The sequence below is a fragment of the Halichoerus grypus genome, chromosome 1 (genome assembly GCF_964656455.1).
Source record: "Halichoerus grypus chromosome 1, mHalGry1.hap1.1, whole genome shotgun sequence".
Taxonomy (NCBI): domain Eukaryota; kingdom Metazoa; phylum Chordata; class Mammalia; order Carnivora; family Phocidae; genus Halichoerus; species Halichoerus grypus.
Genome location: NC_135712.1, coordinates 58,787,075 through 58,813,254, shown reverse-complemented (window position 1 = coordinate 58,813,254; position 26,180 = coordinate 58,787,075). Strand labels below are relative to the sequence as shown.

General features: G+C 37.1%; 1 protein-coding gene and 1 pseudogene across 2 annotated transcripts in view; both read left to right on the top strand.

The window, feature by feature from the left end:
* Positions 1–12,780, top strand: part of NAA50 (N-alpha-acetyltransferase 50, NatE catalytic subunit) — a 28,299-nt gene extending 15,519 nt beyond the window's left edge. Inside the window, exons 2-5 of one of the 2 annotated variants that reach the window (XM_036107163.2) lie at positions 7,593–7,726; positions 8,146–8,265; positions 8,692–8,758; positions 9,773–12,780. In XM_036107163.2, the coding sequence (XP_035963056.1) occupies positions 7,593–7,726; positions 8,146–8,265; positions 8,692–8,758; positions 9,773–9,950 (499 nt within the window). In that variant the 3' untranslated portion in view covers positions 9,951–12,780. Of the gene's footprint in view, positions 1–7,589; positions 7,727–8,145; positions 8,266–8,691; positions 8,759–9,772 lie in introns of both variants that reach the window. The other variant, XM_036107162.2, reaches the window with a different exon arrangement.
* LOC118545116 (U6 spliceosomal RNA) lies at positions 1,339–1,426 on the top strand (annotated as a pseudogene).
* Positions 12,781–26,180: the final 13,400 nt, after the last annotated feature.

The window sequence follows — 26,180 nt, the reverse complement described above, 5'->3', positions numbered from 1 at the left end:
CAGGGAGCCCGATGTCAGGCTCGATCCCAGGACCCTGAGATCATGACCTGAGCCGAAGGTAGACGCTTAACCACTGAGCCACCCAGGCGCCCCTGAATTATACATTTAAATGAATTTTATGGTGTATAATTATACCATAAGGCTATTTAAGAGAAAAATAAGTGGAATGTAAAAAGTGGGAAGGGGCCTCAGATTATTTGCAATATACTAGCTCACAAAGGACATGTATCCATAATACACTTACAACCCAGTTAGAGAACCCAGTTTGTTTTAAATGGGCAAAATATTTGAATAGCTCCTTTACCAAAGAAGTTATATGAAGGCAGAGAAATAAAGGAAAGCATGCTCAACATCATTTGTTATTTAGGGACATGCAAATTAAAACCATTCACTACACACCTGTTAGAATGGCATAATTTTTTTTTTTTTTTTAAAGATTTTATTTATTTATTTGACAGAGAGAGAGAGAGACAGCGAGAGAGGGAACACAAGCAGGGGGGATCGGAAGAGGGAGAAGCAGGCTTCCCGCAGAGCAGGGAGCCCGATGCGGGGCTCGATCCCAGGACTCTGGGATCATGACCTGAGCCGAAGGCAGACACTTAACGACTGAGCCACCCAGGTGCCCCTAGAATGGCATAAATTTTTAAAGGTTGACGGTGCCAAATGCTGAATGCAGAACAACTGGAACTCTCATATATTTACGCCCAGCATTACCTCTCTTAAGAGAAATTTTAAAAACTTATGTTCACACAAGAACCTGTAGAGAAATGTGTATGTAGACCCAAATGCCTTTCAACAAAAGGATAAACTGGTATATCCGTACTATGGAATACTACTCAGCAATAACAAGGAAAGAACTGTTGATACAATGGTGTGGTAAATCTCAAAGGCATTATGTTGAATGAAGGAAGCCAAGCAAATGGCTATGTATTATGTGATTCCATTTATGTGACATTCTTGAAAAAGCAAAGATATGGGGAACAGAAAACAGATTAATGGTTGCCTGGGAGTGGTGTTAGAGTTGAAACTCTACGGAAGGTCATGAGGGAGATTTTTGGGGTGATGGAACCATTCTGTATCTTGATCTAAATCTTGATAGTTATTGTTACATGTGTTTGTCAAAACTCAGAACTATACACTAAGAAAAGTGAATTTAATTTTATGTAAACTTTAAAACATTTTTTTAAAAGCTAAGAGTGAAAATTGATCCCCCAGAAAAGGCTTGGAAAATAAAGGAACAACTAAGAGTACATATAGAAAATTTGCAAGCTGGTGGACTTGAATAGACTATATCAATAATTATATTAAGTCTGGACAGACCAAATGCTCCAATTGTCAGTGCTTGCTTTGGCAGCATATATACTAAAATTGGAATGACACAGAGAAGATTAGCATGACTCAATGTGATGACATTTTCCCCCTTTTTCTATCATGCTATTTTATTTTTTTATTTTTATTTTGAAGATTTCATTCATCCAATCATTCATTTAAAAGAGAGCCCGTGTGCCTCTGGAGGGTCAGAGCGGATGGGGGGATAGGGCTAAGGAGACTGCACTGAGCGCGATTCCAAAAGCAGGACTCATCCTACAACTCTGAGATCCTGACCTGAGCCAAAACCAAATCAAGAGTCATTCACTCAACCGACTGAGCCACCCAGGCGCCCCTCGTGGTATTTTAATAAATAAAAGTAATACTTGAACATTGCATAATATTTAGAATAAAGAATTGTGTAATTTAAAAAATACTCCCATTGTCAGATTAGAGGAACAAGACTTAAGTATATGCTGTTTACAAAAGACACTTTAAATTACAAGGACATAGAAGAGTTGAAAGTAATTGATGGTAAAAGATACATGTGCAGCATTGAGTAGAAGAAAACTATGTATTGAACAAAGTAGATTTTAAGACAGAATATTACAGCAAAAAGAAGGACATTTCAAAAGGATAAAAGGACCAATTCATCAACTTACAACAGTCCCAAATAGTTATGCGCTTAATATAACTTGGAAATACATGAAGCAAGCATTGACAAAACTAAAGAGTAAGAGGAACACTTCCAAACTTTGTTCAAGGCCAAACATAATCCTGATTGATAAGAAAGCCTGTCAGGAATATTAGAAAGAAAAACAGATTTCTCAGAATAATCTTTCTTGAGGTATCATTTAAATAGAGGAGGTAAGTCGGGGCGCCTGGGTGGCTCAGATGGTTAAGCGTCTGCCTTCGGCTCGGGTCATGATCCCAGCGTCCTGGGATCGAGCCCCGCATCGGGCTCCCTGCTCAGCGGGGAGCCTGCCTCTCCCTCTCCCTCTGCCTCTCTCCCTGCTCATGCTCTCTCTCTCTCTGTATCTCTGTGTCTCAAATGAATAAATAAAAAAATCTTAAATAAATAAATAAAGGAGGTAAGAGAGTAACCTGCAGTGAAGGATGGAGAGGCCATCAACAGAAAGCTGCAGGTGAAGCAGATTTTGGGGGAGGGGGATCAGAGATCTAGTTTTGGGTATGTTTAATTTGAATTGTCTACTACAGATGCTTTGGAGTTTAAGAGTGATCTCTAAGCTAGAGACAGAGTTCGAAGATGGCAACATTAAAGCGGTAAGATTATGAGATTGAGGTCAACCAAGAGAATAAGTGTAGCTAGAGAAGACAGCCAAGTACCATCTCGACGTGCAAGCCCCTCATAAAAGTGGTGTTCTTCCTCTCCAGTCTCAGCTTCCACATTTACACAAAGTACACCTTTTTTTGTAGTTTTATGGTTTTATTAACACAAATGCAATGTGCGTATAAACTGTCTACATTCATTTTCTTCACTGTGCAGCCTGGCATTGGGATTGGTAGCTCTGATGGCCAGCTGACTGCTCTTTCCACAGTGGCTTTGTGGTTCTTGGAGGAGACGTTGTCAACAGTCTCTGCACAGCAGAGAGCCTGCTTCTCCCTCTCCCTCTGCTGCTCCCCCTGCTTGTGCTCTCTCTGTCAAATAAATAAAATCTTAAAATTTTCATTTCTTGCCTTCCCACAAAACAAACTCTTAGTCACCCTTCACATCTGTTCCCAGGATCACTTTCATTCTAGTACTGTTTTTGTACTTTGTGTGCATGTGCTATTACTAAGACATTGTATTTTATATATATTATGTATAGTATACGTATTATACGTATATATATTCATATATATGTGAATATGTGTAATAAATATACACACTCAGACACTGTATTTCCTAGTAGGTATAAACTCCTTTGCATTCCAGGTGTTAGCAAATAGGTGTTCAAATATTTATTGAAATACCTGATTTATGCTTTGAATAGGCAACTATTATGTTCATAAGAACTTTAGAAAATTATAGATTCACAGATAGAACTCTTGGACACTCTATTTAATTTTCTAATGGAGATTTTGGAATTCCTAGGGGTTTTTTTGGAATTCCTTTTGACTTACTTTAAAAGTTCTTTTAACTTCTAAAAGCTTGTTGGTTGTTTACAATCATGTTCTCATTTTCTTGACATTTCTATATAGCACACCTTTGATACTACACGTTCTTTGCTAAATTATATTTACAAGTTGCTATTACTCTGATATATTTAGAATATCCACATTTTAAAATAAGAGCTAAGTGATCAAGACCACAGAAGTATTCCATTTCAATCAGACATATCATGTTCGTGAAAGTTAAACTGTTTTTAAGGTGAATTTTGCTGACAAAGTTATGTTTAATAGAGATTTCTTAAACAGCTACCGAATAATATTCATAGTATCCCAATTCTGTTTTGAAATATGTGTGTATATATATACGTAGAAAAATATAGGAAGACTATATACATCAAACGTATTTCTGGTAATGGTCTTATAGAATATTTTCACTTCCTAAGTCATTTCTATGGTGATGGGCTTTTTTTTTTTAAATCAAGACATGTATTTTTTTTAATTGAGCAGGGAAAGATTAAGCTGCCTATTCCCTAATGATTTAATGCAGTGTTCTGTATTTACGCTTGATCTACCTACTCTAATGGAAACTTTTTTAGTAGTTAATTTTTATTAGATTTAATCTAGCACATTGAGCCATAACCACCTTTTCCTTTTGTATGAAGTTAAGAAATACCTGGTTATTATCCTTTGAAAAGTTATAAAGATACTTGAAGCCTGGCAATTACCTAGAAATCATTTTTTTTTTTTTTAGTTTTTATTTATTTTTAAGTAATCTCTGCACCCAGTGTGGGGCTCAAACTCAAGGTAAAGAGTTGCATGCTCTTCCAACTGAGCCAGCCAGGTGCCACACCTGGAAATCATTCTTAAACTTTTTAAAAACTCATGTTCTTTCACTTACAATTTAGAAGCTTGACTTCCTAGGTTAAGTTTTTCTTTATTGTTGTTTACGATTAGACTTCATAATTTAGTTTTTCAGTGACTTTTAAAATACAGCGTCTGACTCTTTTTTAATTGCAATGGATAATTTTTAAATACTGTGCTCTAAATATAATCAATAAATGCCATATATTTAAAATATGTTACTGTACCAAATTTGGAGTGCTGTACTCAGTTAAAGAGTAGCATTATGCTAAATGAAATAAGCCAGACAAAGACAAACACTGCATGGTATCACTTATATGTGAAATCTAAAAATAAAAAAGTCAAACTCATAGAAACAGAGTAGATAAGTGGTTGCCAGGGTGCGGGGAATAGGGAGAAGTTGGTAAAAAGGTACAAATTTTCAGCTGTAAAATGAATAAGGTCTGAGGATCTAATGCATATAATTGAAAATTGCTAAGAGAGTAGAACATAAGTGTTCTTACAAAAAAAAAAAGGGCAAGGTGATAGATATATTAATTAAATGGTAGGAATCCTTTTTCCAAAGAAAAGAACACAGTGTAGGTGAGATGTGATCCCTGTACTTTTTTTTTGTTTTCAAGATTTATTTATTTCAGAGGGGTGGAGGGGCCAAAGGAAAGGGAGAGACTCTTAGGTGGACTCTGCACTGAGCAGAGAGCCTGACGCAGGGCTTGATCTCATGACCCTGAAATACCGACCTGAGCAGAAACCAAGAGTCAGACGCTTAACTGACTCTGCCACGCAGGCACCCCACGTTCCCTGTATTTTACAGTATAACTGTATCTGCTAATAAAAGGCCTGTGAGTGGTAGATGGTGGGTAAATGAGCCTAAGAAGGTTTTAATCAGAAAAAAGTTTTGGGTAAAATGTTACTTACTTCAGTCTTACAGAAGAGAAAGCCAGGGTCTGCTTTAATGAATAGAGGAGTTGTTCTATGAGTGAGATAAAACCTAGTTAAAGAGGACCTGAATCTCACAAAAAGAATTCATTTTAGTTGTGAAATACTTAGGAGAAGCTGTATTTACCCATATTTACTTAATGTGTCTGGAAATTGGAAGAAAATATAACAAATCTCTATATTTTTTACGATGATGTTTGCATCTTAAGAATTTGTGTGGCTACTAAGAAACTGTGCTCAGATTTTAAGAAAATATACAAGATATGCAAGGGTGGTTGGTCACAGTAAGTAATAAAAAATAGCATAAAAATGAAATAATTGAGGGAGGTAAGCTAAAGTTCCAAATGAGCATTATGGTCTATATTCTGTTTTCTAATAATCTAAATTGTAACATTTCAGAGAATACTGTTTTTAAAATTACCCACCATTCTTTTATTATTTTAAAGATTGTATATTTAAGTAATCTCTTCACCCAACATGGGGCTCAAACTTAAAACCCTGAGATCAAGAATCTCATGTTCTCCTGAACTGAGCCAGCCAGGCGCTAACCACAGTTCTGATCACACATTTTTTATATATGGTTTACAGCATTTTTTCTGTATATTAAGAAAAGCTATTTTATATATTTATGTATTACGTATGTATATTTAGAATGTGTTTCCCCCCCACGCACATAAAACAATATATCAGTGTTTCTGTGCTAATAATAAATGTGTCATACATGCTTTATTTAACCAGTTCCCTATTGCGGACACTTAGGTTTTTCTTTTTTACCATTACAAAAGTGTGATGATTAACATTCTCATTTAGTCATTTCTCCAACAGGGTTTTTTTTTTTTTTTTTTTAAATCTTATTTATTTGGGGCTCCTGGGTGGCTCAGTCGTTAAACGTCTGCCTTCGGCTCAGGTCATGATCCCAGGATCCTGGGATCGAGCCCCACATCGGGCTCTCTGCTCAACGGGAAGCCAGCTTCTCCCTCTCCCACTCCCCCTGCTTGTGTTCCCTCTCGCTGTGTCTCTGTCAAATAAATAAAATCTTAAAAAAAAAAAAAGATTTATTTGTCAGAGAGCACGAGCAGGGGGAGTGGCAGGCAGAGCAGGCAAAGGGAGAAGCAGACTCCCTGCTGAGCAAAGAGCCCGGTGTGGGACTCGATCCCAGGAGCCTGGGATCAGGATCTGAGCCGAAGGCAGATGCTTAACCAGCTGAGCCACCCAGGGGTCCCTCCAACAGAGTTTTCAAAACCTATATGCATATGAGGTAAATGATTAATTAGGGTGTGTTGTTTGCATTTCCCTGCTATTGACTAATGCCATTATCTGGAACTAGCACCTAGCACCCAGTGAGTAGGACCCACATTTTCTAGGTACTTGGATGGCATCAGGTTATTTTTTCAACTCATTTTTATTTGATTTGATCTTTAAAGGATTTTATCATCTACTGTTGTGATTTTTAAGAAGGCCAATTATGTATGTAAGCAACTCTACTAATGATAGTGCTAGTGGTATTCAGATTTGTCCTTCAGTTTATGGTAGTGATATTGACTTGAGCTATTAAAAAAATCCTTTTGTTGATGGCCTAGAGGCAACACAGCTTTGTTACTGTGAGTCTGAATCTTTTTAGCCTTAATTCCTTTTCCCATGGAACCAATTGTTTTGATTACATATGTTATTTTAGAAATACTACTGTTGCATTCTTGATAAGTAGTTTTCAAACACCCTCCCCATGTGGATTCCTTTGTTTTCATTTCCAGAGATTCTGCCTCTGAAAGTAGGGTGAGGTCCAGGAATCTGGATTTCGAATACCACCCCATATGACTGTTGTGGGTTGTTCCTAGCTCAGTTAATAGAATATACATAACTTTTGCCTATTTGGATTATTTTTTCAGAATAAATTTCTAGAGTAGGATTACTTCCATAAAGGAGATGGACCTTTCAGGCTTTTTGATACGTAGTACTATATTGTCTTCCAGAGATATTGTCTGTTTACATTTTCACCATTCCCATTTACCACCCCCTTGCCAACATTTGGTATCATCAGTCCTTTTGATCAGTAATAGATGTCTAAATTTTTCTGAACTGTAAATTACAAGGAAATTTTTGGCATTTATATAGAATATTAGTCTGGCCTTCTTAGTAATTGTCTTTTACTGTATTTATCTCTAAATGTATATAGTTGTATGAAAGCTACAGATTGAATCTGGATGGAATGGCTGGCAGAATCTTATAAATGGTAGTCTTTCTAGGAGTATAAAGTCACTGTGAAAGGTTAGATTTATCAGTCATGTAAAAAAGACTTGGTACTCTTCTAAATACGCTCATCTTAACAAATGAAGCTGATTATATTTTATTGAGTACATTTTGGTTTGTTCCAGTAGCCGGATCGAGCTGGGAGATGTGACACCACACAATATTAAACAGTTGAAGAGATTAAACCAGGTCATCTTTCCAGTCAGCTACAATGACAAGTTCTACAAGGATGTGCTGGAGGTTGGCGAGCTAGCAAAACTTGGTATAATATGGTTTTTTCCCCCCCCTTCATTTGTTTGTTTGTGTTCTTGACCCTAGTTTTTGATATTAGAGCAGAGTTAACTAGTTTAATCTCCTTGTTTTACAACGGAGGAAATGGGGGTGATTCACGTTCTGAGAAAAATCTCAGAGAAACCAAGACAATATTTGAATTTTAAAAGGAAATGCTAAATATCTTCTCTAATTCAGTGTGTGCCTTTGTTTTCACATATTTGTGTTTACTCTAGAAGGGATTTAAATCCCTAAAAAGAAGTAGGAAATTTTTGAAGCTATTGATATTCATAGTAGCTGATAAAATGTATTGCCAATAGCAATAATTTAGTTCTTACAGAGGGGGAGGAAGATTGAATAAAATGTGTTATTCTGTCTTTGAGCTTTATATTTTTATATTTTCCATGGCAGCCTATTTCAATGATATTGCAGTAGGTGCAGTATGCTGTAGGGTGGATCATTCACAGAATCAGAAGAGACTTTACATCATGACACTAGGATGTCTGGCACCATACCGAAGGCTAGGAATAGGTAAAATTATTTGTGTTTTTTTATTTGTTTAAAGAAGCATAAATACATTGTTACTGTTTCTGACCTAGTGAGTCAAACCATTTCTTTTGGGAATATTGGGAAAGAGTTACTGAATTACATAAGGTGGAAAATAACTTTATTAACATCCTTCAACTGGAAACCCTGTGTAGATTTGTTATCAATGTCCCTTTTGCTTTTTCTGTTCCTTTTACATGGAAGGGCTTGTATATAAAGGTTGCTTTTCTGCTACGAGTTTTAAACATATGTAGATAATATAGGGAAAGAACAAAATTTTCAAAAATCAGGTTGTCTTGTGTTTACCTCAAATTCTAGTAGGACGCAATAAGTGTTAAGATGGCAATTAGATGTGTAATGTAAAGATTGATTTTTATGAAATTACTTATTTGTTCTTTGTCTTGTTAATAGGAACTAAAATGTTAAATCATGTCTTAAACATCTGTGAAAAAGATGGCACTTTTGACAACATCTATCTGTAAGTGAAATGATATTTAATGTACTTTAATCTAAAGAATTTAATAGATTGGCAATAGAAATCTTTACTAGGAACTTTAAAATCTGGTTACTTACTTCATTGTTTTTTGGAAAAACCATGGAAGTAGTGGTTATGAAGTTTTGTTTTGTTTCAATAATAGATAAGGAATCTGAGATAAAACATTCTCATTCTGCTTTATCATGTTGGGGTGGGAGCTCCAAAGTCACAGAGATTAAACCAAGATTAAAACTGAAGTCTTCAGAATTGAAGAATTCGTAACATTAATACTACTTTTCTCATGCCATCTGTTCTCTGGGTTTTGTTTAAGGTTCTCAGTGATATGTTCATTAGTAAATAGAGTTTAATAATCAAAATCAGAGAGTACCTAGCTGATATTATATTAATATAATATTAATATTATAGAACTCAGATTAAGAGCCAAGGTTAGATCGCAACTATGAATTTTTTATAATATGGGAGATTATTCTCATTTTAACGTTGGCAGTGAGAGAGATTAAATTATATAATGCTATTTTGAAGAGTAATTGAGAAAGCTCAAATTATTTATTTCAAAATATAGCGTGTTTTTTATAAATCAGAGAGGATATATTCAGGCATTTAGACTCCAGTTATGTTATTTTTCTGTCATCTTTTTTCCTGCATGTGTTAATATGGTCTTTGATCATCCCTGTGGTTATTTACCCATTTTTAATTACTTGAATCTTTTCTCCCCTTGCAGTGAAAAATGTTATGCTTGCGAGGGTACTTTGCCCTTGTTGATTGTAAGAGTAAACACTATTTCTGAGCCTCCTAACCTCAGCCAGCTGTCTTGCAAATGTAATAGGTTTTTCTGAGATGAATACCTAATCTTTGTTGATTGTTAGTAATTATGAGGAGAATCTAACAATTGTGTGCAGTATTCCAGCTCTGACCACTTTGAAGCTATTTGTGGAGAATACACAAAACCTGATGAAATCTTTTTTTTCTTTTTTCTGATACTCTCCTATGTCTCAGGCATGTCCAGATCAGCAATGAGTCAGCAATTGACTTCTACAGGAAGTTTGGCTTTGAGATTATTGAGACAAAGAAGAACTACTATAAGAGGATAGAGCCAGCAGATGCTCATGTGTTGCAGAAAAACCTCAAAGTCCCTTCTGGCCAGAATGCAGATGTGCAAAAGACAGACAACTGAACAAATTAGAAATGAACTTTCTTGCACTTGCTTGTCGCCAAATAAAAGAGAGGCCCATTGATTTTTTTCCCCCCTCTTTCTTTTCCCCCTCCCTTCTTGTTCTTGTTTGTCCTCCTTTCTTTTTCTTTCCTCTAAAAAAGGTTTAATACTTCCAAGGACTTTAAAATTAATCATGTTTGGATTGTTTTAGTTTTCTTATTTTTGTGAGGTGGTTTGATTGTAGGAAGGAGGAGGTATAGATCTGTTTGGTTTCACAGTTAAGATATATATGGTCCCAAAAATTTGGGTGTCAGTGTCAATTTTTTTTTTTTTAACGTCCTGCTTTCACATTGAAGGGCAGAGCCTACAAAATGTTGTATATACCAGAAGACAAAAAGAAACAGCAGCAATATCTTGTTCTCTAATTCAAAGACAAGTGTAGTGTGTTTGTGGTACTTTGGGTTTTTCAAGACTGTGGGATACTAATCCCTAGACATTGCCTTCACTCCACCTTTTGTCCTTCTGAGTGTTGTCTCAGGAGTTGGACCATTGTTATCCTTGTAAGACGTACTAAGCTTATTTTGTTTTTTTAAGCAGTTATTTCTTTCTTCCTCACTGAGGGTGGGTGGGACAGTTTGGGTAGGTAGTGTTTTACTTTGGTCTCAGTATTTGAGTTAAACTGCTTTTTGCTAATGAGTGGACTGGTTGTTAGCAGGTTTATTTTTCCTGCTGTTGATTGTTATTAGTGGCATTAACTTTTAGAGTGTGGCTGGTGAGATTAATTTTTTTTAATATCCCAGCTAGAGATATGGCCTTTAACTGACCTAAAGAGGTTTGTTGTGATTTACTTTTTTTTCCTGTCCTTTTTCTTCAGTAAACCCACAATAGTTAGTCTAACCTTAAAAATGGGAGTTGATGTCCTTATAGGTCAATACCCCTAAAGATAAACCTGAAGCAGGTATTGTCTCTTGGACATATTAAAAAAAACCTAAAAGGAAGCTTAGATGGACTCGTGGCACAATAAGTGCATTTAATGTCAGCTAATGTAGACTGTTAAAAGCGTGGCCACGGAGCATTTGATTATATAAGAAAGAATATCTAGACAGTATTTTTGAGAATAACATAGCTGTGCTACTGCTTATCTGTTGGAGAACATCCCAGATTTGCTTATTTTCTGTGCCTGTGATAATGAGTTTAAGGATTTGGGGGAGGGGGAATTGTTAAACATATTGCTTCCGTTCTTGGAAAAGTAGAAGTTCAGAAGTGTTAATAACGTAAATGTCACTGTGACCTCCTCTACTGATGGGACTGGTTTATGCCAGATCATTTTCTGACACATAGGGAGTGGCTTGGACAGGTTGATAACTTTTTGTAAGATAGGAGACATCTGAAATTTTCATGTTTTTCTCCATAGCCCCTTATCCAATATTTAAAATTTTCTAGATTGCCAATACTGGTGGCCCATGAAATGTTCTCATTAGACTTTAAAACAATGCACGGGGCTTGAATTTTCTTGTCATTTGACTTTAAAAGGAAGTTTGACTCATAATATTTATCCTTATGTAAATTCTGGTAATAGAAATCTCATCTCTCCAAATATGTTAAATGACAAAATTATTTTACACAATGTTTATGCACATTTTATAATCTTGAGAATGTGAAAGTACAAAGTACAATAGACTTCAGCAGTCTTAATTGAGTGCCAAGAGTAATACAGGAAAAGGAAGATAGTTGAATGAGTTTATAGGATTTGAATCTTAAGGTAGTAAAAATGTAGAAAGACCATTCTGGTTTCTTGGGCATCAGTTTCTTCAGCAGTCCAAATATAAGCTTAGAAAAAAAGTTAGCATTAAGCACCTTTACCTTCATGAATAAGCTTCAGCTTGCTCTTGCCAAGAGAAGAGTGCTTGAGTTACAGAAGGCATACTTAGTTTGAAGAATTCAGCCTTTTTGTAAACTTCCAGATATCAGAATAGATTTTGATATATAAGTGAGTTTTCTGAGATGACACTGCCTCTATTTCTATAACCATTTCACCAGGACTATCTAATCAGTCCTATGAATGTATCCCTAAATGTGGTTATTGAAAACTGAATAGCTGCCTCATGACAATTAAGTACATGTTATTTAAGGAGGGGAAAAAAATTAAATTTTGAACTGAGTATGTAGGCTCCCTATCATTATAGTTTCTTTTTCCACAGTAGACAATGACTTTACCTAAATTGTATGTTTGAAAAGGTTTGTCGTACATCAGACTTGTTTGGAAAGGGTTAATTGTCCTACATCAAACTTGTATTAAGTAATTCCATCCATTTAAGGAAGAGGAGGATGTAGAAGCTGGGCACTAATTCACATGCCTGTGAGTCAGTAAAGACTCAAGTAATGTCCCATGTTGAGTTGGTTATTTTGGAACATAAAAATTGTTGAGGTAAAACAATTAACTGGAAGATCAGAGGATATATCCATCGTATTTTTTAGGACAGATAGTTTTTACTATAGGGCAAATAGGTAAAAATTATCCTTATGGTAATTGCATTTAGGTTCTAAAGAAAAGAATCTCCAGAGAAATCTATGCAATATATAATTTGTCCAGACTAGTTTTCATTTGGGGAAAGAAGTTCTAAAATATCCCCAAAGCAGTTTACTCATCAATTGAAAGTCCTCCAAAAATAGAACTATTGGGAAACCGTGGTTTGTGGGGTGGAAAAGAAAAGCTCCCTCAGTTTTTTGGAGGGAATAACTTAAAAATACTTAAATGGCTAAGTTTACTTGGTGCAGTTAAAAATTAAACTTGTTGATTTTAACATTGCTGTTACATCTGAAATAAACTTATGTGATGTTCTGGTAGTAATCTATGATGTCTGGTAAATGTCAAAGAAAACCCTGCAGTGTGTTGAATACTGAGATCAGCAGTTCTATGTAGTCATTGTTTACTCTTGGCTATACTGTTTTATTTACTTTAACATTTCTTTAAGATTTAACTTAAAACATTAAAATAGGCCAAGTGCAATCCAGGCCTCTTAATTCAGACCTTTTGGAACTTGCTGGGAATACTGCTGAGTATCTGCAATTCTGTCCCAGTGAGAGAAAAAATAAGATCCAAGGAGAGGTCTTACTGCTGGGAAGTTTTAAATGTAATTGTTAAAAACAACTGACACTTTAAGCTATGCATGTAATGTATATTCAAAATTTTTTCTTTTTTTAGCAGTGAGGAAGGAGCTCAGTAGTTGAGTGAGTTGGGAATGGCTTAAATTTTTTCTGAATACCAGAGAAACATGAATTTAAAATTTTGTTATTAACAAATTAACTCACTGTCTTAGAAGTGTTGTAATTAGAATTTTGCTCACTCAGGAAACAACGGGTGATCTTTGCCCAGTGTATCTTTAATTATCATTGTGTGGTACATCATCCCAAAATTTAGCAGCTTAACCACAAACATGTATGGTCACCCACAGTTTCTGAGTCAGGAATCCAGGAGCATCTTAGCTGGGTGGTTCTGGTTTGAGGTATCATCAGGTTGCCGTGAAACTCAGCCAGGGCCACATCATTGAAGGCTTGATTAAGGCTGGAGAAGCGACTTCTAAAATGACTCGCTCCACTGGAGGGACTCAGTTTTTCACTATATGGGTGTCTCTCCAAGGCTACCTGGGTGCCAAGTGGTGTCTGGCTACCCTCAGAGCAAGTGATCTACGAGAGTCCGTAGAAGCCATATTCTTGTATGACCTATCTCCAGAAGCGACATACTATTTATTTCTGCCATATTCTGTTGGTCACACAGACCAACCACTGTACCATCCCGCTACAGTATGGAAAGGGAATACACAAGGATATAATTAGCAGGAGGTGGGGGTCAATGTGGACCTCCTACAACATTATGCTTAGAGAAAATGTTGGGTTTTGTTGACAACCAAGGCAAGGTAGTTGGAAAGCTGTTATCTTAACTCTGAAGGTTTAGTTTCCTAAGTGAGGGTTAGAAAACACCAATTTACCATTCAGAGTATAAAAGAAATAGGAAGTGGGCTTAAAAGTTCTAATGGCTGAGTTTGGCCAGGGTGAGGCATACAGTAATTTGTCTCGGTGATAGTGCTTTACTAGCTAGGTGATTTGAACATTCCTGAGTTGGGTACTGCAGTAGTAAGGAGTGGTGAGCCTGTAAGAATTTTCAGGGAATAAATCGTAGCAGAGAGTCCTGAATTGGATTTCCCCTACAAGGCTATACCATAGGAATTTAGTCCTAGTTTATTATACAACCAAGTAACAGACATGGGAAAAAAGGGCTTGAGTCAGATTTTTAAATATAGGTGTAGTGATCTTGATAAAACATTGAGGAATGTGAGGTCAGAAATTAATCCGTTACTGGGATAGAGATTCTCAACCTTTCCAATTTTCGAAAACACTTGATTTCTTAGGTAAAAAAAATAAAAATGTTTAGAATCAAAGTTTACTCCAGGAATAGTTGGGAGCATAAAGTTATTATGAAGCAGTCACTACTTAAACAGCATAGAATTTACTTTTTTTTTTTTAATCTCTACGCCCAACATGGGACTTGAATTTATAACCCCCAAGATCCAAGAGTTGCATGCCCTACCAAGTGAGCCAGCCTGGCACCCTCAGCATAGGATTTAAATCTCGAAGAATTAATGGCCTGTTTTATTAATTTCTAATGAGATCTTAAATCCACCATTTGGGATGGGAGTATTTTGCAGTTTGTGAACTTTGATACTTCTGATTACTGAAACTAATTTACCACAAAGTTCTCTATAAAGATTTGAACAATCTTTTGAATGCTATTTGTCACTAGCAATCTCCTACACTAAAGTATGCTAAAACTGTTAGGTACGACATGCAGGTGAAATTTGAATACACAACTTGAAATAATTTGTATATATAACAATAAAATCCAGTAGGGTGAGGGCTGTATTATAGCACACTCAAAGCAGTGTCACAACTTTCTTCTCACCATCTTCCTGTGTGAGAAAGTTACCTGCCTTTTGCTGATATAAAAGTTAGAAATTGTTCTACAGATTAATATTGAGCACCTACTATTGTAAGCTCTTAGGAATATGTGAGTAAGCTAGGCAAATAAAGGCTTGCCTCTACTAAAATAATGAGCAGAGCCTCCAAGGATGTTGACTTTATCTTAACTTTGGAAGGAACTTGGTGGAGACAAATATTCCCTACACTGACTTGCTTTCTCATAACATTGATTTGAGTAAAAACAAGAAACCTAATTCCCATAGAAGGGCTGAGACTAAAAGTACAAGAGGGAGTGCGAAAGAGGAATATGCAACAGAAACCATTGAATTTACTTTGTAGAGGTTCTGCTTGTACCCCTGGACTCACACTATCCCAGTCTAAATTTCCTTGAGGAAGCTACAATTTAGAAACAGCACACTAGCTCAAAACTGGCATCTTAGCGGGAGATCATACGGTCAACCAAATTAGCAATGACCTACACAGTTTGACCTTTTGCACCAGAATCCAAAGTGTAAACTTCTGCATCCCTAGGTCTCCATCATTTTGGTTTTTGATCTCTAACAGACTTCTTCCCCTAATGATGGATATTAGGAATGACCACCTATTGGGGACTTTTTATTTATTTGGTTGTGGTTAAAACACTGTTAACTCCTGCAGTTGTAATTACCACAACTATCCCATACTTACTGGCTTTCCCTTTTCTTGCCAAATACTTCTGCCTACGAAGAATTTTCCAGGGTCTTCACTCTAAATCGAAATTCAGCTAATAATATGAAACCTGGGGCAAATTCAGGGCATGGTTCCTGGATTGTTGTCAGTCTTTAAAGTTTAAAAAAATAAAGTGCTCCTTATAGGGCTAAGTTACACTGCCTTACATGAGATTTGGTCAGGGAGTGTACCCACAATGGGTCAGTCACTAACAATAGAGAAATGAAAATGATGGGCATGGCCCCGTATCCTCATAATCTTTAACAGTCTGGTAGGGAACAAACATTTAGACGCCATGACATAGTATGTTGGAATGGGAGGTATAATATCTTAGCAACATTTTAATACAGAACCAACTAAGTTTGATAAAATCTAGACAAGGGGCGCCTGGGTGGCACAGTTGGTTAAGCCTCTGACTCTTGATTGCAACTTGGGTCATGATCTCAGGATTGTGAGGTCGAGCCCCGTGTTGGACTCTACACTCAGTAGGGAGTCTGCTTGAGATTCTCTCTCTCCCTCTCCCTCTGCCCCTCCCCCCTGCTCTAAAATAAAAATAAATTTAAAAATAAACAGAGGTGCCTGGGTGGCTCAGTCGGTTAAGCGTTGCCTTTGGCTCAGATCGTGATCTCAGGTCCTGGGATCGAGTCCCACATCAGGCTCCCTGCTCAGCGGGGAGCCTGCTTCTCCCTCTCCCTTTGCCTGCTGCTCCCCCAGCTTGTACTCTCTCTGTCAAATAAATAAATAAATAAACATTAAAAAAATAAATAAAAGCTAAACACAAGTATCAAGAGCATTCTGTCAGCACTCACCAGCTGGAAAATGAAAACTCACAAAGGAGGAGTAAATTAGTAAAAACTATGAGTTTATACAAGACATGAAGTTCCTTTGGAACTTCTGAGAGAATTAATGGAAGAGAAGGTAATGTTATATACAACATTCATGGATGTAAAGAGTATAAAGTGCCTCTAAAAACGTCTGCAGAACAGTGAAGTCCAACAATATTCTGGCAGGTGTATCCTCTGAGGAAATTACAGAAATGACAAAGTTTTTAAAAATATGGTCAGATTTACACAGAATTACAAATGTATGTAGTAAAAAAAAAGACTGGAAAATAAGACAACTTTATTTAAAGAGCTCATATTTAACAAAAACATTAAGAATCTTAATAACTTACAGAAGAAACTCACAAAAGAAATATATGATGGGATAGGGGATTCTAATAAATACGCAATTTATTAAAAAAAAAAAAAAAACAACTATGGCCAGGCCTAACCCTACTTACTTGCAGTGGATTCATTCATTGGATTAACATTTATTCAAAGTTTACCATGTATCAGGCACTGATCAATGCTCCATACAAGTTATCTTATTTAATTCACACAGCAATCTCTGGTAGTAGGAACTTTCAATAGCTTAATTTTATAGCTTCAGAAACAGGCTTAGAGAAAGTAACTTTCTCAAGGTCACAACTAAGTTAAGGGACTGAGCTGGGATTAGTGTACATGTTTTGTGACTCCAAAGCCCAAGCCATAACCACTCACTACAGTTGGAGAAATTAATCTTACTGATATAATTACCAAGTTAGGGGAAGCCACTTGTGTAATAATGTTCACAGTGATTAACTGGAAGCAACCAAAATGCTGAATAAGGGGCGCCTGGGTGGCTCAGTGGGTTAAGCATCTGCCTTGGGCTCAGGTCATGATCCCAGTGTCCTGAGATCCAGCCCTGCATCAGGCTCCCTGCTAAGCGGGGAGTCGGCTTCTCCCTCTCCCTCTGCCACTCTCCCTGCTCATTCTCTCTCACTCTCTCTCAAGTAAATAAAATCTTTAAAAAACAACAAAACAAAAACAAAATGCTGAATAATAAGGGAACGTTAAAATATAGTATGTCAATATTACCTAGCTTTGAAAAATAATATGATTAAAGTGGAAAAAGGCAAGATATAAAATTGCACACAACAAAGAATAGATGAGACAGAAAACAAGCCAAGATGAAGCTTTAAACCCAAGCACATCAATCATGACATTGAATATAAATAGTTTACATGCCAATTAAAAGGCAAAGATTCTTCATACTGGGTATTAAAAAAACAAAACAAAAAAAGCTCTCTATAAGAAACCCACTTTATGCGGCGCCTGGGTGGCTCAGTTGTTAAGCGTCTGCCTTCAGCTCGGGTTGTGATCCCAGGGTCCTGGGATCGAGCCCCACGTTGGGCTCCCCTGCTCAGCGGGAAGCCTGCCTCTCCCTCTCCCGCTCCCCCTGCTTGTGTTCCCTCTCTCGCTGTCTCTCTCTGACAAATAAATAAATAAAATCTTTAAAAAGAAAAAAAAAAGAAAAACCCACTTTATAAGGGGTGGCAGAGTCGGTTAAGTGTCTGACTTGGTTTCAGCTTAGGTAGTGATCTCAGGGTCCTGAGCTCGAGCCCCACCTCAGGCTCCATGCTCAGCATTGAGTCTGCTTGAGATTCTCTCTACCTGTCCCTCTGCCCCGCCCCTTCATGCTCTCTCGAATTCTCTCTCTCTCTCTCAAATAGATAAATAGATCTTTAAATATAAGTGAACCAGTAGGTTCACTTTATTTTTTTTTAAGGCTTTTTTTCTTTTGAGAGTGTGTGCCTGTACGTGCAATGGGTCGGGGGAGGGGGCGCAGAGGGAGAGAGAGAATCTTAAACTGGCTGCATGCCCATCACAAAACCCTATGCCTGGGCTTAGTCTCACGACCCTGGGATCATGACCTGACCTGAAATCAAGAGTCAGACACTCAACCCACTGAGACACCCAGCCTCCCCAGTACGTTAACTTTAAAGAGAAAAGGGTAGAAAAGATATACCATGTAAACACCTATCAAAGGAAAGCTGGAGTGGCTAAATTAATACCAAGGTAGATTCTGGAACAAAATTCATTTCCAGGGATAAAAGGGGATATTTATGATAAAAGAATCAATTCAGGGGCGCCTGGGTGGCTCAGTTGGTTAAGCAATTGCCTTCGGCTCAGGTCATGATCCTGGAGTCCCAGGATTGAGTCCCTCATCGGGCTCCCTGCTTTGCAGGGAGTCTGCTTCTCCCTCCGACCCTGACCCCCTCTCATGCTCTCTCTCTCTCATTCTCTCTCTCTCAAATAAATAAATAAAATCTTAAAAAAAAAAAGAATCAATTCATCAGGAGAATATAATCTTCAGTGTACATGAACCTAATAACAGCTTCAAAATACATGAAGCGAAAACTGACAGGTGAAACAGACAAATCCACAAGTATAATTAGAGATTCCAAACTCCTGGTAAATGATAAGACAGGTAGATAGAAAATAAGTAAAGTTTAGAAGATGTGAATAACATTTTTAACCAATGACCTATCAACATGTACAGAATATTTCACCTATCAACATCAGAATATACATTCTTTCCAAGTGCACAAAGCTTATTCTCCCAAATGGACCATATCTTGGGCCATAAAAGTCACAATCCCTTTAAGAGAATTAATACCTTGCAAACCATGTTCTTTAACCACACCAGACCAAATCAATAGCTAAATTATTAATAGCAAATCTATCTGGAAAATCCCCCAAATATTTGGAAATTAAACAACCTGCTTCTGAATAACTCTTAAAAAATTGCAAGAGAAATTAGAAAAATTTTGAACAAAAGGAAAATGAAAACAATTTATTAGAACTGTGAGATTAAACGAAAGAAGTGCCTAAAGGATCATTTATAGTATTAAATGTATTAATTATTAAATATTAGTAAATATTAACTTATTAATGTATTAAAATATTAAAGATCTTGACTCAAGAAAATAAGCTTCCACCTTAAGAAACTAGGAAAAGAAGAGCCAGTTAAATCTAACATGAGCTGAAGGAAGGACATAATAAAAAGCAAAACCCATAAAATTGAAAACAAAAACAATATAAAAAAATAAGGGGCACCTGGCTAGCTCAGTCGGTAGAGCATGTGATCCTTGATCTCTGGGTCATAAGTTCGAGCCTCATACTGGGCATAAAGTTTACTTTTAAAAAATTAAAAAATAGGGGCGCCTGGGTGGCTCAGTCGTTAAGCGTCTGCCTTCAGCTCAGGTCATGATCCAGGGTCCTGGGATTGAGCCCCACATCGGGCTCCCTGCTTCGCGGGAAGCCTGCTTCTCCCTCTCCCACTCCCCCTGCTTGTGTTCCCTCTCTCACTGTGTCTCTCTCTGTCACATAAATAAATAAAATCTTAGAAAAAATAAAAATTAAAAAAATTAAAAAATAAATCTTTAAAAAATAAAACCAAAAGCCACTTCTTTGAAAAAATAAAATTTATAAACCTTTCTTCTAGCCATACTGACCAAAACTGCCCCCCCAGACACACACAGGGAAGAAACAAATAACCAACATCAGTAATTAAGGAGAGGGCACACCACTTGAGAACTTACTGACAATAAAAGGATAATAAAGGGATATTGCAAACAACTTTATTCAATAAATTCAACAACTTAGATGAAATGGACAAAATTCTTGAAAGACACAAATCACTCAGGGCACTCATGAAGAAATAGAGTCTAGCAGTTCTGCAAAAGGTTAAACAGTTACCATATGACTTAGCAATTTCATTCCTACTAATGAAAACATGTCTACACAAAAAACTAGTACATGAATGTTTATAGCAGTATTATTCATACTAGCCAAAGAGTGGAAGCAACCCAAATGGCGATTAACTGGTGAATGAATAAACAAAATGTTCCTTATCCATACAATGGAATATTATTCAGCCACTGTGGGTAAATGGTATAGTATGTGAATTATAGCTCAAAAAGCTGCTACCAATATATATATATATATAATATTTTTTTAATAAGTAACTTGAATAGCTTTATATGTCTGAAAGAAATTGTAGTTAAAATCTTTTCCCATAGGGGTGTCCGGGTGGCTCAGTTGGTTAAGTGTCTGCCTTCAGCTCAGATCATGATCCCAGGGTTGTGGGACTGAGCCCAGCGTCGGGCTCCCAGCTCAGCGGGGAGCCTGCTTCTCCCTCTCCCCTCTGCAAGTGTGCTCTCTCTCTCTTTCTCTGTGTGTCAAATAAATAAATAAAATCTTTTTTTAAAAAATTCTTCCCACAAAGAAAATTTCAGGCCCAGATGGTTTGTCTTGTGAATTCTATCAAATATTTAAGGAGGAAATAATACACTTTTCAAGAAAACGGTGGAGGAAAGAATGTTGCCTAATTCATTTTATGAGAACAGCATTATACCAGTTATTGGTACCAATATACCATTATAAGAAACTTGTAAAACATTACAAGAAAACTATAGACTAATATTCCTCATGAAGACAGAAAAACCCTTTAAAATAAACATAAGCAAATCAAATACAGCAATTTATTAAAAGGTTATATCCCGATCGATTAGTCCCAGGATTAAAAGGTTAATTTAACAATTGAAAATCAATTGGTGTAATTCATCATATTAACAAATTTAAAGGAAAAATGTGATTATCTCAGTAAGATGCAGAAAAAAGTATTTGACAAAATTCAACACTCATTCATGATAAAAACTTTAAGCCTATACCTACCATCATACTTAATCCAGTGAAAAACTGGATTTTATAGCTTTGACTGGGAAGGAAGCAGGATGACTGTTCTAACCCTTCTACAATATGGCAGTGGAAGCTCTAGCAGTCCAGTAAAACAAGAAAAAGAAATAATGAGCATGCAAATTGGATAAAAAGAAAGAAAATGGATTTTATGTGCACATGACATGATGAAGTAGAAATGCTACAATTTTTTTTTTTTAAGGTACTAGAACAGGGGCGCCAGGGTGGCTCAGTCAGGTAAGCGTCTCCCTTTAGCTCAGGTCATGATCTCAGGGTCCTGGAACTGAGCTCTACGTCAGGCTCCCTGCTCAGTGGGGGAGCCCTCTTCTCCCTCTCCCTTTGCCCCTCTCCCCGGTTCGTGCTCTCTCTCTCTCTCTTTCAAATAAATAAATAAAATACAGCATTTAGTTTTTAAAAAACTACTAGAACTAATAAGTGAGTGTAACAAGGTCACAGGATACAAATATCAACTGTATTTTCAGCTATAACAATTAGAAATTGGAATTTAAAAGATAACATTAAAAAAATAAAAGGTAACATTTATAGTAGCATAAAATATGAGATATTTAGGGATAAATTTAACAAAAATATATGCAAGACCTGGATACAGAAAGCTATAAAACACTCCTGAGAAAAATTTAAAAGATCCAAATAAATGGAGAGAGATAACATATGAATCCAAAGACTCAATATTAAGTTATAACTTCTTCCCAAATTGAATTATACATCACCCCCAACAAAATTTTAGCAGGCTTTTTTTTTTTAACTTGGCAAACTTAAGTCTATATGGAAATGCAAGGATCTAGAACAGTTGAAGCAATTTTTAAAGGAACAAGAAAACTGGAGGACTTATACTACTTGACTTCAAGACTTACAAAGCTTCAGTGACCAAATAATGTGATATTAGTGTTAAGATTGACAAATAGATCACTGGAACAGAAAAGAGTCCAGGAATACAAGCATACATCAATAGATTTTTGTCCAAGGTAGAAAGACAGCTCAAGAGAGGAATGATGGTCTTTATAATTGGTGCTGGAAAAACTGGATTTCCCAATGCAAAAACTAAATTTTGATCCGTACTTTCACAGTATACAATTAATTTAAAATACACTCTGGATCTAAAGATAAAACATAAAACCATAAAACTTCCAGAAAAAAAATAGGAGAAAAAAATCTGTGTGACCTTGTATTGGTTAAAGATTTCTTAGATATGACACCATAAATATGATCCATAGAAGAAGTAATTGATAAGTTGGACTAAAAATTAAGAATTACTATTTGAAAAATACTGCTAAGAGAATGAAAAGACAACCCAGGAACTAAGGGATTATACAGCATATCACATATCTGATAATATGTATCCAGAATATATAAAGAACTCTTGAAACTCAATAAATAACAACAACAACAACAAAAACAGTAAAAAGGACCAAAGATTTGAACAGCACTTCACAAAAGATAACAAATGGCTGATAAGTACATGAAAAGATGCTCAATATATTAGTCACCAGGGAAATGCAAATTACAGTCACAATGAAATAGTACTACACACCTATTAGAATGACTAAAATTTGAAAAGAATCACCATACTAAGTGTTGGCAAGGATATGATACAATTCAAATTTCATACTCTCCTGGTAGGAAGATAAAATGGTACAACTTTGGAAAAACAGTTTGGCAGTATTTATTTATTTATTAATTTTTAAAGATTTTATTTATTTGTTTGTGAGAGAGAGAGAGAATGAGCAGGGGAAAGGAGCAGAGGGAGAAGGAGAGGCAGGCTCTCCACTGAGCAGGGAGCCCGATGTGGGACTCGATCCCAGGACCCTGGGATCATGAGCTGAGCCAAAGGCAGATGCTTAGGCGACTGAGCCACCCAGGCACCCTATTTATTTATTATTTTTAATTGAAGCATAGGTGACATACAATATTACAATAATTTCAGGTGAACAACTTAGTGATTTGACATTTATATACATTAAGAAATGCTCACCATAATAAGTGTAACACCATCTGTCACCATAAAGTTATTACTATACTATTGACTATATTCCCTGTGCTGTACTTTTCATCCCCTTGACTTATTTATAACTGGAAATTTGTACCTTTTAATCCGCTTCACCTATTTCTCCCATTCACCCACCTACCTCCCCCCTCTGGCAACTACCAGTTTGTTCTCTGTATTTTCGAGTCTGTTTCTGGTTTTTGTTGTTCTTGTTGTTGTTTGTTCATTTGATTTGTTTTTTAGATTCCACATATGAGTGAAATCATATGATATTTGTCTTTCTCTGTCTGACCTATTTTACTTAGCATAATACCCTCTAGGCCCACCCATGTTGTTGCAAATAGCAAGATCTCAGTTTTTTATGACTAAGTTTGTCAGTTTTTTAGAAAAGATACACTTACCATATGACTCAGCCATTCCACTGGATATTTACCCAAGTATTAACCAAGGAAAATGAAAGCAAATGTCCCTAGAAAGATTTGTGCACAAATGTTCTAGCATCTTTATTTGTAATAGTCAAAAATTACAAACAGTCCAGCTCTTCTCCAACCTGAATATAGATAACATATCCATACAATTGAATACTACTTAGCAACTAAACCTAATAAATTATTGATACATACAACAAAGTGGATGAATCTCAAAAAAATGGTATGCTGAATGAAAGAAGATGGACAAAAAAGAGTATACACTGAATGATTCCATTTACATAAAATTCTAGAAAATGAAAACGAATTATAGCAACAAAAAGCAGTTTAATGGTTGCCTGGAGAACAGAATGAGAGCAAGAGGAAGGAATTAATATGGAGCATGAGGAAATTTGAGGACAGGATGGATATATTATTTTTGATTGTGGAGATGGTTTCAAAGGTGTATATATATGTCAAAACTTACCACTGTTATACATTTTATTTATGTATTTATGTATTTATTTTTAATGTAAGCTCTACACCCAACATGGGGCTTGAACTCAGGACCCCAGAACAAGAGTTACATGCTCTACCGACTGAGCCAGCCGGGGGCCCCATCTTGTACATTTTAAATATGTTCAATTTGTTGGTCAGTCATAACCTCACCAAAGCTATTTTGTTTTTGATTTGTAAAATCACAGATGGGTGAAGATATTTGCACAGCACATATCTGAGAAAGGACTTTTTATCGAGAACATACAAAGAACTTTCACAATTCAGTAAGACAAGCATCCTGATTTAAAAGTGGGCTAATGATCTGAACACTTGGGGCGCCTGGGTGGCTCAGTCGTTAAGCGTCTGCTTTCAGCTCGGGTCATGATCTCAGGGTCCTGGGATGAGCCCCATATTGGGCTCCCTGCTCAGCGGGAAGCCTGCTTCTCCCTCTCCCTCTGCTCCTGCCCCCACTTGTGCTCTCTTTCCCTCTCTCTCTCTCTCAAATAAATAAATAAAATCTTAGATGCAACTGGCCAATAAAAAGGCAAAAATATTCTCAACATCACTAGTAATTAGAGAAATGCAAATTAAAATCACGAGGAACCACGCCATTCCCACTATAATGGCTGGAATTAAAAAGACTGACAATATCCAGGTTTGGTGATGATGTGGACTCTCTGGAATCTGCATACATAGCTGTTGAAAATCAACCACCCTGGAAAACAATTGGGCAGTTTCCACGGGAAATACGGAAGTAGATTTCAAGAGATGACCATTCACTTGCCTCTCTGCCATTTATTTCTGAAATCTTCCGAAAAGAAAACGCCAGCTTGGAGCCTCTGTCGCCCAGCGCGCAGATCAGCGTTCGGGTCTTTGAGGGAGACCCCACGGACCGGGCACCAAAGGGCGCGGTGCGCCCAGAAGTCGGGGAGAAGAGGACAGCACACAGCTCGTGTTCGCGCCCACCAGGCCCCGCACTCGGGTTCCCAGGAAGGAGGCACATTGCACAGCCCCTGCCTCTGGGGACACGAAGGGGATAGGGGCAGAGCTGAGAGCAGCCCTGCGGAGCCGCAACCCCCCAGACCACGCCCGCCGGCGTGCTCTCAGCGTCCACCTTTCCTAGTCAAACATCCCCAGCAATAGAGAAAAAGAGTTGTTAGGAAATGAAATTGAAGATGCAAGCAAGGGACTTGTACCTCATACAAACAGTCTTTCGGAGCCACTGAAGGGTCTTAAGTATGTGAGTGAAAACCAGAGTCACCCGGACCGTGTGAAAAATAGACTTGGCCTGGAGGCAGGGAGACCAGTTTCACTTGGCCACCGTATTTTATCACCAGTAAATGTACAGCAAACACATGCCACCTAGCCCGAAAATTGGACTGGTGCGGTTATTTGATGTCATCCTCTCCTATCCAGTGCAGTAAACCGATGTTGAATGCACAAAGCCAATAGAAAGATCTATGATTAGGATTTAAGCTTCAGCTAGGAATGAGGATAAAATTAAAAAGCTAACATTCGATCTTATCAAACAGAAACTCTTCTTATTTAACACTTCTAAATTGTGCTAGGAAGGCGTTCATGTGTTATTTTTAACAGTGGTCCAAAGAAACTCTTAAATTCTGTTTTCTTGAACCATCAAAACTGTTATTTTACTTTAGACTCGATAAACTGTAGTTGTTTAGAAAATCATACACACCCTAGATAGATATTTATTAACCAGAATAGTTTTAAGATTTTATTTATTTGAGAGAGACAGAGGGAGAGCAGGAGCGCGGGGTGGGGGGGGTGTGGGGGTGGAGGGGGTCGGTGTCAGAGGGAGTGGGAGAAGCAGGCTCCGGGCTGAGCAGGGTGCCTGTTGCTGGGCTTCATCCCAGGATCCCGGGATCATGACCTGAGCCAAAGGTAGCCGCTTAACGGACTGAGCCACCCAGGTGCCCCAACCAGAATAGTGTCTTAACAAGAATACCTTGTATTCTGATCACAGTGGAAATTATTTCCTACAGCTGGACATATTAATACTATAAAATTTCATGGAGGTGCTATTAGCATTACTATTAGGTTCTGAATTGTAGAGTCTTTCTCATCTGCAGCTTTG